This window comes from Rhinolophus sinicus, linkage group LG15 (genome assembly GCF_036562045.2).
Source record: "Rhinolophus sinicus isolate RSC01 linkage group LG15, ASM3656204v1, whole genome shotgun sequence".
Classification (NCBI taxonomy): Eukaryota; Metazoa; Chordata; class Mammalia; order Chiroptera; family Rhinolophidae; genus Rhinolophus; species Rhinolophus sinicus.
Genome location: NC_133764.1, coordinates 38,055,548 through 38,067,516, shown reverse-complemented (window position 1 = coordinate 38,067,516; position 11,969 = coordinate 38,055,548). Strand labels below are relative to the sequence as shown.

The following is an 11,969-nucleotide window of genomic DNA, read 5'->3' as shown; positions in this document are numbered from 1 at the left end:
AAGCGACTACAACACACGCTCAGAGGCCTGCCCACGATGCTTTTGCAGGGGTACCACGTGACGGCCAGTGATTTCCTCAAGCACTAATCTAGGTGTTGCTCTGTTTAATGTCTACCATCAGTTGACTTTAAGGAGATTATCCCCAATGCTGTGTGTCGGCTTCATCCAGTCACTTGAAAGACAAGAGAAAGACTGGGTTTTGCAGGGAAGAAATTCTGCCTTAAGACCTGAACAACTCCTGCTTGAGGCTGCGGCCTGCTGGGCTGGCCTACAGACGTCAGCCCTGCCAGCACCACCGCTGTCCGAGCCGCTTCTCTGGATGTATAGGGCACACCTCTCTCCTCGGTGCTGCTTCAGGTGCGTGTGTGGCCCCGACATCTCCGGCTGGAATACCTCACCACGCTCCTTCTGTGATGGAGCCCATGTGGGGCTCACTGAGTGATGGTTGTGGGGTCACATGGGCCTGGATTCTGACCCTTATTATTTGGTGGCCTTGGGCATGCTCTGTAACCTCTCCGATGGAGCAAATGACACAGCTCCTATACAGCGCTTAGCACCATGCCTGGAAGCTGTTCTGAAAACAAAACAAAAAACAAAAAGCTAGCTATGATTGCCAAATGAGACCAACTGCACTCTTGGGAATTGCTGTATCCCATGGACGGGAGCTGACAGTGCTATTTCAGCCTGATGACAAGGTCCCTCTTTGGCAGTGCTTTCTACCTTGGCTGCGCAATGGAACCAACCACCAGGAGACTGACAACCTCTGATGCCTGGGGCCCACTCCCAGAAATTCTGGCTGAGTTGATTTGGGATGTGCCCTAGCACTGGACTTTTAAAAATTTTCCAGATAGTTCTAACACGCAGCCAGGGCTGAGAACCACTGCTCTCTGCTCTGTCTAGCATCTGCAATGTCACTTACGCTGGAGGCAGTGCTGCACTTAGGGGGTGTGGGAACGCTTTGTTTCTGGCCTTCACAGCCACTGGGCAGCCAGACTTGGAGGCCACGCCTGCTAACATTCAGGGAACAGTCCCGCACCAGCAAGCCTGTCAACAGCGTTTCTGCTGCGAGCCCCGATGGGCAAAGCCAGTACATCATCTGTGCGTCTGCAGTGATTCCTGCGTAGGTTTCTCTTGATCCATCCCAAGTGTACTTACTACTCCTGCAATTATTCTTCTTGAAATGCTGTCTCATCTCCCATTTTTTCAGCGAACGTGCTCGGCTCTTCACCATCTCAGAGCTTGCCTCTGTCACTAGAATCAGTGCTCTCCACCATACCTCTCCCATGTCACAGCCTTTTCTCTGCACGTCACGCTGCTACCAGTGGGTGGCACCACCTACCCAGCAGCTACCAGCACCTTGTCTTTTGCTTTGCCATTCTCCATGGTGTTGCCAGAACAATTAGAAAGTACAACTCTGAACCCATTCTTTTCTTCATTCCAGACACCAAGCCTCCTTTTCACCCGTGACTACCAGTCCCCCCTCCTCCGTCATGTGAGACAGTCTCTTCGGATCTTGGCTTCCTCTGTGTCCCCCCACCTGTCCGTTGCTTTCCTGTTTGTCAAAATTCAATCCGACCTCCCAGGTCCAGAGCAAATGCCGCTGCCTCCAGGCAGCCTGCCGCCCCCACTGGCTAGTCCTGAGGCAGTGAGCCTGGCCTTCTGGGGGCGGTGCTGGCAGTTTGCTCTCCTGTAGCAATGACACAGGCACCAGGTGAACACTTGCTGACGGTCTGGCTCGCAGCTGGCAGAGCTGCTGCTCCACATTCATACCAGTTTAGAATGTCAAGTGCATTTTGACTGGCGAAGTTCTTCCTCTGGTCTTTCACTTTTTCTCCTGATTAGGACCCCATTCAGTGCTTTTCTTCTCAACTTTCTGGAGTTTGGTTGGAGCCAGGAGTTTACCACCTTGCCCGAGGGGCAACCCGGTCCTATAGTCTTGATAAAACGAGGAACTGACCCATACTTAGGAGTGGAGACAAGACACTCATTCTGCTCATCTCTGAGCAGGGAGCCACAGAGGACATCTTGGTTTGTCTTCAGGAGGCTATCTTTATAATCCTGCTGAAACAAAGCACGACACTGAGCATATTTAAGGCCATGGTAAGTGTCCCGGGGTGGATCTGAGAAAACCACCAAACTGTTCTTATTTCGAACTGCCACCTGAAACACTGTGGTGACGTGTTGCTGCTTATGCAGCTCCGTAAGTTCTATGCTTGTACAAAGTACTAGGTAAAAGTTAGCTGCGGCGATGACACAAAAATAAAGGAACAAAATGTCTAAGAAACACATAAGACCTTCATTACTCTCTTCTCTCCGAATACTTCCAATGCCCAAACTGGGTCGTAGATGAGCATGAGCAGTGGTGCCTCCCATGTGACCGAGTCAGGCGGGCAGCTGCTGGTGGATGGCCCATAAGCTCTGCTGCACCTCTCGATGACTGAATAAGATTTCAACATTAACTGAAAAACCACCAAATAAATAGTAAAATTACAAGTCAAGCAATCGAAACTCGGAGTTTACCTAATTACATAAACTCTAAGGATGTCATAAGAGACCAGAATTTGTTACATACAGCAGGACAGTTCTCTTTCCCAATACATACAAAGCGAAAATTGATAGCCGTCTTTGAAAAATAAAAAAACACATTTATTTGAACAGCCAAGAAAAAAATTGCAATTTATTAAGATTCAACAAAGCGTTGTACTTTTGAAAGCAACTTTCGGTGCATGTTCTTCAACAATCACATTCTATGAGGAAAACATTAAAAGCCACAAACTTGTTTCTTAATCTCAGAGTTACAGACATCTTTAATTCAAAATAAAAGGTCAAAAAAAAAAAAACAACACAAAAAACAAAAACAAACAAACAGATTCTTTACTTCCATCCCCAATTTAAAAGTATCAGTTTTTCTACAACTCGATGCTAAATGGCAGCCTGGGAAGCCGTGTGTCTGGTGCACACACACGCGCACACGCGTACGTATATTTGACATACATACGCAGGTATATATATACATCAAATATAGAGAACGCATGTAATGGCAATGAGATGCGATTACTCTGAGGAAGGTTGGTTTAGCTAAATACACTACTAAACTTGAGAAAAAAAGTCTTGAACCCAGTTTGTGCATAGTTCATGATCCTCTATAAAACCAGCTTTTGTTGATCTGCAATTTTGCAGGACCTTCTTCTTTTTTTAATTTTTTTTTTGAGTTTTTTTTGTTTTGTTTTGTTTTGATAAAACCATTAAAAAGCTAATTAAAAAAAATGTAATGCACAAGTTTCCTGATCAAGCAGGCAGGGAGCACAATGTTCATATATTTTTTTAAACATACTTGAGGGTATGTTACTCCATTGTCTTTCTTTCTTGCAAAACAATCAAAACATTGATCATTTTTAAAACATAAAGCAATTTTTAATATATAAAGCACTCTTCAAACATCTATTTCTTTTGAGTCCATTATTTGGTAAATATGTAACTGCTACACATTAGAGATTAGGTATTTTTCTTCTTTGTGTTTTTTTTTTCCTCTTTTTTTCTTTCTTTTTTTTTGTTTGTTTTTTAATAACATCTTCAGTGCTAGGAGTTGGGTTACAAAATACATGAAATGGTGTGGAGCTGCCCCTCGGGAACCCTGGCTTTCCTGAGAGCGCTTCCGCATGTGCAAGACACTGACCACAACGTCTCGTCACCTCGACGAAGGGGGACAATCGACAGAGTCCACGACGATGGCCGGAGGGGAAAACACTGTTCAATCCCAGAGCTCTGAAGTAGCGTTATCTGCATTCTGAAAATAGGTTTCTTTATGACGGAAGTCTTTTTTTTCTTTTTCTTTTTTTTAAATTCCTTTTTAAAACTTTTTTATTTTAAAGTCTGAAGGAGAAAAAAAGGTCTGTAAACAGGTGGGAGCCCTCAGCACAGGCTCCTCAGAAAGCAGTCACAACCCACGTCCAAGTGCTTGTTTGTGTTCCTGCCGTGGAACCTTCCATTCTCTACAAGTATCTATGGCCACAGTTCAACAACAGTTTTTTTTTTTTTTCTCTTTAACTTTATATTCCAAATGGAAAAATGGTGCAATACTCTGGTAATAATTTTCTTGCATTAGTCCACAATAAAAAGCTGCTAAGGGTAGGTATACATATTATTTCTCCAGAGATATACACTGTAATTTTTAAACACAATAACAGAGTCCTTGAGTAAACATTTACACATGAATTGTCACCGGCCCTGTCCTATGAATTCTCTTTAATGTATAGGATTAGCTAAAGGAAGGGCAGGGACACTCAGTGCAAAGTTAGAAGCTAATAATAACAAACGTTTGACCAATGCGCCAAAAAAAAAAAAAAAAAAAAAGCATATACTGAATAAAAGGGAAAACCCACAGATAAATTCCTCACACACTTAACAGACGAACACAGTGTGCACACACGCACACTTGTTTCAACGCACACATGCACACACACGCGCGCACACACACACATAGGCTGTGAACTTAGAAATTTTTCCTAGAGCCTGTTTCTGCGTACGGATGTCGACCTGGAAGTGTAGAATTAGACTTAGAAAGTGTTCACATTTCATTATTGGCCTGCTGGATTCAAGTATTTGCATGTTTGATATGTCTTTTTTTTTTTTTTTAACTTTTAAAAAATATTTTTTGGGATAAAAAAAATGACATGAAAAAGTAATGAAACAAGGGTTGATGTGCATAGGCGGGTCCGCGGGAACGGGGAACAGAGCGCAGACCGCTCCTTCCGCTCAGCTCACTGGGCCGGCCGCCAGGACCGCCAGGCGGGGCCGCGTCTGCGCCCCAGTGGTGAACGCCAGCTCCCCCTGATTACGGGGTCCGCCTCTGGTAATGTGCATAATCGTCACAGGCTCGTTTTAAATAGGCTTTCTCGTCTCCCTCCCTCCCTCCCCCCTTGATAAAATAACCCTTTCCAGCCCACAATCTGAAAAGTGCCCTTCATGATAGAACTATTCTAAGCAGCTTTTATACTTAAAAAACCAAAATGACAACACACCGTACAAACATAAGACAACACAAAATAAAAAGCTATGAGAAACATCCCGTCATTAGCTGGGACACTGACCAAGCGCAGCCGCACTGTCTCGGGAACAGTTCGCAAGGACTGCGGCCAAGCTTTGTCTTCAGTACTGGGCAGAGGTACTTGAAAGGGCTGCCGGGCTGCTCGGGGCAAGCGGGGTCCGCGACGCCCGGACTGGAAAGGGTCAGCTTTTTCTTCTAGTGCTGATGATTGTGGCGCCCACAGGGTCCTCTCGGTCCTAGATGGACTCCCCACTCAGAAGGTCGCCAGGAAGCAGAGTGTTCAGCGGGGTGGGGCTTCCGATCACCCTGCCGTCGTCACTGCTGGGCGGGCCCCACAGGCTGCTCGAGTACTGGGGAACCCCGCCCCACAGCAGGTCACTGCTCCCTTTGCCCGCCAGGCACGGGGCGTTCCAGTGGCCGGCGTCACTCCGCACCAGGCCGTGGGAGCTGCCCGAGGCACCCAGCCTTGTCTGGCTGGTCCCGGTGCTGGACTGCCAGCTGGAGGTGGGTGGCAGGGCCTGGCCTTGGGCTAAGAAACGATTCACTTCTTCTTCGCCAGCAAACTCGGCCAAGATGGTAGTGTTTCCCAGAACACACCTGAAAGAGAGAGCAGAAGAGCAACAAAACTGAGAGCTGGTTTTTTGAAAAGAGCAACAAAATTGACACACCTTAAGCCAGACTAAGAAAAAAAGAGGGAAGACTCAAATAAAATCAGAAATGAAAGAGGAGACATTACAGCCAATACCACAGAGATACACAGCATCGTAAGAGACCACTATGAACGATTATATGCCAACATATTTGGTAACAGAAAAAGTGGACAAATTCCTAGAAACATACGACTTACCAAGACTGAATCATGAAGACACAGAAAATGTAAACAGGCCAATAACGAGTAAGGAGATTAAACTGGTAATCAAAAACTTCCCAACACAGAAAAGCCCAGGACCAGATGGTTTCGCTGGTGACTTCTACCAAACACATAAAGGAGAATTAACACCAATCCTCTCAAACTCTTGCAAAAAGTTGAAGAGGAGGGAACACTCCCAAACTCATTTTATGAGGCCAGAATTATCCTGATACCAAAGCCAGATAAGTACATAGACGACAATTACAGACCAATATCCCTAGTAAACACAGATGTAAAAATTCTCAACAAACTATTAGCAAACCGAATTCAATTGCACATTAAAAGGATCATACACCATGATCAAGTGGGATTTATCCCTGGGATGTAAGGATGGTTTAACATATGCAAGTCAATAAATGTGATATATCACATGAATAGAATGAAGGATAAAAATCGCATGATCACTTCAATAGAAGCAGAAATAGCATATGACAACACACAACGTCCTTTCACGATAAAGATCCTCACAAATAGGGTATAGAAGGGACGTGCCTCAACAGAATGAAGGTCACGTACGACAAACCCACTACTAACAATATACTCAACGGTGAGAGGTTGAATGCTTTCCCTCTAAGATCAGGAACAAGACAAGGGCGCCTACTCTCACCACTTCTATTCAACAGAGTACTGGGAGTCTCAGAGCAATCAGGCAAGACAAAGAAATACAAGGCATCTGAATTGGAAAGGAAGAAGTAAAACTGTCATTTGCAGATGACATGCTCTTACATATAGAAAACCCTAAAGACTCTACCAAAAAACCCCCCAAAACACAAAAACTGTTGGAACTAATCAATGAATTCAGTCAAGTTGCAGGATATAAAACCAACACACAGAAAACAGGTGCATTTCTATACACTAACCTGAAAAAGAAATAGAGAAGAAAGACACACACAGACCGATGGAACAGAATAGAGAGCCCAGAAACAGGGCACCGAAAATACTCAATGGAGATATGATAGTTTCTTCAATAAAAGGTGCTGGGAAAACTAGACAGCTACATACAGAAAAATGAAATGGACCCCCCATTTCACACCACTCACAAAAATTAATGTTAAATGAATTAAAGACTTAAACATAAGACCTGAAATCATAAAACTCTTGGAAAAAAATACTGGAAAAAAATCTCCCTGACATTGATCTTGGCAATGGTTTTTCTTTGGATATGACACCAAAAGCAAAAACCAACAAGTGGGACTACACGAAACTAAAAAGCTTCTGCACAGCAAAGGAAACTATCAAGAAAATGAAGACAACCTATGGGAGGGGAAAAATATTTGCAAACCACCTATCTGACAGGGGTTAGTATCCAACATACGAGTATATAGGGAGCTTATATAACTCAGTAACAACAACAAAACAATCGGATTGAAAACGGACAACCTAAGTGTCCCTCAATGGACGAATGGATAAAGAAGGTATGACACACACGCACACAGGAATATTATCCAGCCATGAGAAAGGACATCTTGCCATTTGTGACAACATGGATGCATCTTGAGGGCCTTATGCTAAGTGAGACAGTCAGACAGAGAAAGACAAATTCTGTGCGATAATCACTTGTACGTGGAATCTGAAAACAGCCAAGTCATAGAAGCAGAGCAGAATGGTAGGAACCAGGGGTTGCGGTTGGGGGAAATGAGATGTTGGTTAAAGGTTATAAACTTCCGGTCAGAAGATAAGTAAGCACGGTGACCATAGTTAACGATAAGTACATCACATACTTGCAAGTTGCTAACAGAGCACATCTTAAATGTTCTCACCGCTAAAAAGAAATGATAATTACGTGGTGTGATGGAGATGTTAGCAAACTATAGTGGTAATCATAATACAACATACAAATATATTAAATCCATGCAATGTACACCTTAAACTGACAATGTTGTATGTCAATCGTATCTCCAAAAAAACCTCCACACAAACAAACAAACAAAACAGAGTAGGCCAGGAGCCACGTGAGTGCAGCAGCCCTGCGTCTTCCTGTCTCACTGGCTTTCTGCTTTTTCTAACGGGAAAAGTACAGCCGAAGGCTTCCCATCACCGGCCACCCAGACAAGTCCTGCAGTTCCTGTTTCACCACTGCCACTTCCAAGCCCAGTGTGATACCTGGTTCTGATTTTAGACGTCCAGCAGCTACAGTGTGTGCTGCAGACAGTGCGCCCTTCAGGGAGCCTGGAAATGGACCATTGAACTTGAGCCTCACTTAGGATCAGTGGAACTTACACCCTGGGCGGAAAATAGCAACGACTAGTTTCTAGGGTTCACACGTCACATGATGTCACTGAGGAAGTCCACTCACACGTCTTATCAAAACTATCCTCACATCAGGGGAAGAGTTGGCTGTAAGGACCATGGCCAGGCCCAGCAGTGGGCACGAACAGGTCATATGCCCGTCGTGACCGGGTGGAGAAAGTGCCTTACTTCCATCACTGGGCTCTCCATTCACTGTCCCGGGGAGACCTTTCCCTAGTGGGGGGAGGGCACAGCCACAGCAACTCAGCAGAAGAAACGGACACGTCACAAGACGCCTGCTATGGGTTGATGGCCCTAACCTCTAATATCTCTGATGTGCCTGTATTTGGAGAGAGGGTCTTTAATGAGGTCATCAGGGTGGTGGGCTGACTCCACTATGACTGGCGTCCTTATAAGAGGAAGTCAGGACACAGACATACTGGCAGTAGAGACAACCACATGAGGACGCAGGAAGAGGGCGGCCGTCTCCAAGCCAAGGACGGAGGCCTTGGAAGGAAGCGACCCTGCTGACACCTTGATTCTGGACTTCCAGCCTCATGACCACGAGACAATCAATGTCTGTGCCTCTGGAGCTTTGTCACAGCAGCCCCGGACACTCCTCCAATACCCCACACGGGCACTGCTGGGGCTGCAGCCACACGGCAGCCGCGTGGGGTGAATAGACGTACATGTGCAGGGACTTCTGGGCCTTGGCGGCTTCCTCCTTGGAGCTGTACCGGACCACAGCGTTGCCTTGCGTCAGGTTCAGGTGGAATGTGATGAGAGGCCCGTGCTGCAGACACAGCGTCCGCAGCGTGGAGCCATCGATCTGCGTGAGGAAGCAGAGGGGCGGTCACGCGCGGCCCGTGGCTTCTTCCACACATGCTCATCCTCAGGGAAAACGTGCATGTGGTCCTGTGCCCTCAACACGGGACAATGTCTGTGCCTCAAAGGCTCAAGACATGCGACTTTATACTTCTGTGGCCATGTCATTTAAAAGCCTTGGACATTTCACTGCCGTGTGATGAGTTTCTAACCAGAAGGAGAAAAGCCCATCCTGCGTCTGGTCCCATCACCAGAGCACACGACACAGAACCTGCGGTTCCTAGCAGCCCCGTGGCCCGTGACCTGGGAAGGGGGGAACACAGGCCAAATCGCTGGTGAGTGGGCCGTTAAAGGCGAGCAATTCTGTTTACAAAGGTGTATTTTCAAATCTCAAAAGAGTAACACGTCAGCAAGAACCTGGTTAAGCCCCCGGCTGTCTGCTCCATGCTACCCGCGTCCCCTCTGGGCCCGTGAGCTCGGGGACCCCGCCCCACAGTACCTGGGGCGTGAGGTTGCGGAGAACGAGCCAGCTGCTTGTCCTTCCCGAGGTGTCTGTGCTCCAAGCGGAACCTGCACGAGCCCGGGGAGAACTCGGTCAGTTACCTTTCCCAACAGCTTCTCATCGCGCCAACATCGTGGCAGCACGGAGCCTGCTTAGCCTTTCTGTGTGACAGGCCTGAACTCACAAGGCCTGCAGAGGCCTGCGGGGGATGACAGAGCTCCCCCGTCTCCCTCCCCTCACTTAGCGCTAAACTTGTTCTTGTTAATGAGACAAAGCAGACACGCAGGGCTGCAATTAAAAGGCTGAGACAGCTATTTCACACTATTATCTGTGGCTGGTTCCAACCTCAGTTCCTTGCATTCCCAGGGCCTGGCTTTCATCCCTGCCAGTCGGCAGAGGGCGCCTGCTAGAAGCAGTAAGGGGGGTGGTGGTCTCACGCTGGGGCGCTGTATGGTTTGGGGCCAGGAAAGCCCTATACTCCATTGAAGTGTTGTGGAGCAGATACCAGAGTGGAGCTGAGACCCTTGTGCTGGCCGAACAGGACATGTCCCAGGCCCAGCGTGGCCCCTCGGTGATGCTGTGACACTGGGAAACTGTGGCCCAGAGTAACCAGTCCTGTCGTGATCACCCGGGCTGATGCGGAAACACTGGCAGCAGGTGAGCTGGGCCCAGACAGTGCCCTGAGAGTCCAGGGCACCTCGGCCCCCTCTAAGCCCTCCCAAGTCCGGGGGTGGGGGGCAGGGGTGCTCAGAAAAGAGCCGCAGGACAAAATAGCAGACATGCTCCCCAGAGGGAAAGCAGAGAGGGCATGGAGCACCCCGCTTTGAACCCGAGAAGCGCTGCGTACCGGAGGTGTAAGAGCTGGTCCAGCCGAGGGGGCTGGCTCCCCACGTGGAGGAAGGCTTGGGATTGCTTAGCCCTGGAGGTGGCCTTGTGGGCGCAGTAGTGTTTCTGGGCACCTTCCACAGTTCATGGGACAGAGAGGCTTGCGTGTGGGAGGCGGGGCCGGAGGACCACGTCGATTTCATGTCTGACAGTTTACCTGGAAGGCAGAGACACGGTGTATAGGCTTTGTTGAGACAGAGAAGGCAAGTCCCTGCAGTGTTTGTGGGACCACACACAGTGGTCTCGGGCACCAGCAGACTGTGTGCGTGATGAAAAGGAAACACTCAGTAAAGCACCCCCACACGACCACCTCGGGGCGTGCTCTCCCTGGAGCTTCCACCCGAGACAGTCTGCCTGTGCTCAGTGTACATCCGGCCAGTATTTCTGACACTTGACCAATGTGACACTTGCTAAATGTGCCAGACACAAGTGTGCCATCAAGGAAACAGCACTTTTGTCGTTCACTGTTAAAGGTAACCTTCTCAACATTCTGCTTGGACATTTTGTAATGTAAGAAATTCATCAAGGTCAGAACCTAACTTGTGTGTATCCTTCACGCTGTTTCTTTGGGTATGAGACCCTGGTCAGAGCCATGCTCCCTGACATACCCCGCCCGTCCTGTCATCTTGGATAGCTCTGAGACGTGCCCTCTGGGCCGCACTGGGGCACTGGGTGTACCCCAGCTGTACCAAGGGCTCAGAGGTGCGGAATCGTGGAACCTGGGTGGGGGAAGAGGGTTTGAAGACTCTGGGAGAAAAAACAAAACCGGTAACGACCATTGGCCCAGCCCCTGCTGCGCTCAGACGCCTGGACGCCTGCCACGCTCACCTCGCCGGCCAGCGCAGCGCACAGGTGTGGCCGCCATGGTCACTGGCGCTGGGCTCCTGGGACAGCACTGCAGCAACCAGGTCAACATAACCCTGGCCACGAGTCGACCGTGACATCATAACAAACAAATGCTAATCTCAGCAAACGTGCCACTGGTGAGAAAGACCAAAACGCCAGGAAAGCCTGACTTAGATACAGGGAAGGTGAATTTTATTTTGCCCCTTCTCTTTAGCTAAATGATTATGAAGCATTAAAAGTCTAAATATACCACCTTTGTAAATATTAGAATCAACGTTGGGAGGAATAAAGATAATACAGAAGCACTTTCTCTCTCTTTTTAAAGATGCTACATCAAAACTCCTTTCTCCCCTAGGAAGTGGTAATTAAAGAATTCCTACAGCATTCTTACATTGGTTTCAAAAAAGCCTGGACAAGAAGGTTTGCTGAACACAGAAATACGTCTGAATAAGTTTGTAAACCATGTATCCTCCTTACGTAAGCTTGCTATCTATGTACAAACCGACTACACATCTTGTGCGTGTGTCCACATTTCTCTATATCCAGGTCTTAACATTTTCAGATTCAAATTCCTCTGAAGCTTTTCTGTCAAACAGGCCTCGATTCTTCCTAGAGGGACTCGTAAAGTCTAGGGCCTGGGGGACTTCCAGGCCCTGCATTTCTCCGCATAACGGGAAGCAGTTGTACTTGGGGGCTGGGGGTTAACGAGGGGCCTGCTACGGTGG

The 11,969-nt window shown here is 47.6% G+C and overlaps 1 protein-coding gene across 8 annotated transcripts in view; it reads right to left on the bottom strand.

Moving 5' to 3' along the window:
• Positions 1-2,612: 2,612 nt before the first annotated feature.
• TNRC6C (trinucleotide repeat containing adaptor 6C) overlaps positions 2,613-11,969 on the bottom strand; it is a 119,507-nt gene continuing 110,150 nt past the window's right edge. For all 8 annotated transcript variants that reach the window (XM_074319474.1, XM_074319469.1, XM_074319475.1 and 5 more), the window contains 4 exons: positions 10,361-10,555; positions 9,511-9,581; positions 8,876-9,015; positions 2,613-5,644 (listed from right to left, as the gene is read on the bottom strand). In XM_074319474.1, the coding sequence (XP_074175575.1) occupies positions 5,284-5,644; positions 8,876-9,015; positions 9,511-9,581; positions 10,361-10,555 (767 nt within the window). In that variant the 3' untranslated portion in view covers positions 2,613-5,283. The remainder of the gene's footprint in view (positions 5,645-8,875; positions 9,016-9,510; positions 9,582-10,360; positions 10,556-11,969) is intronic.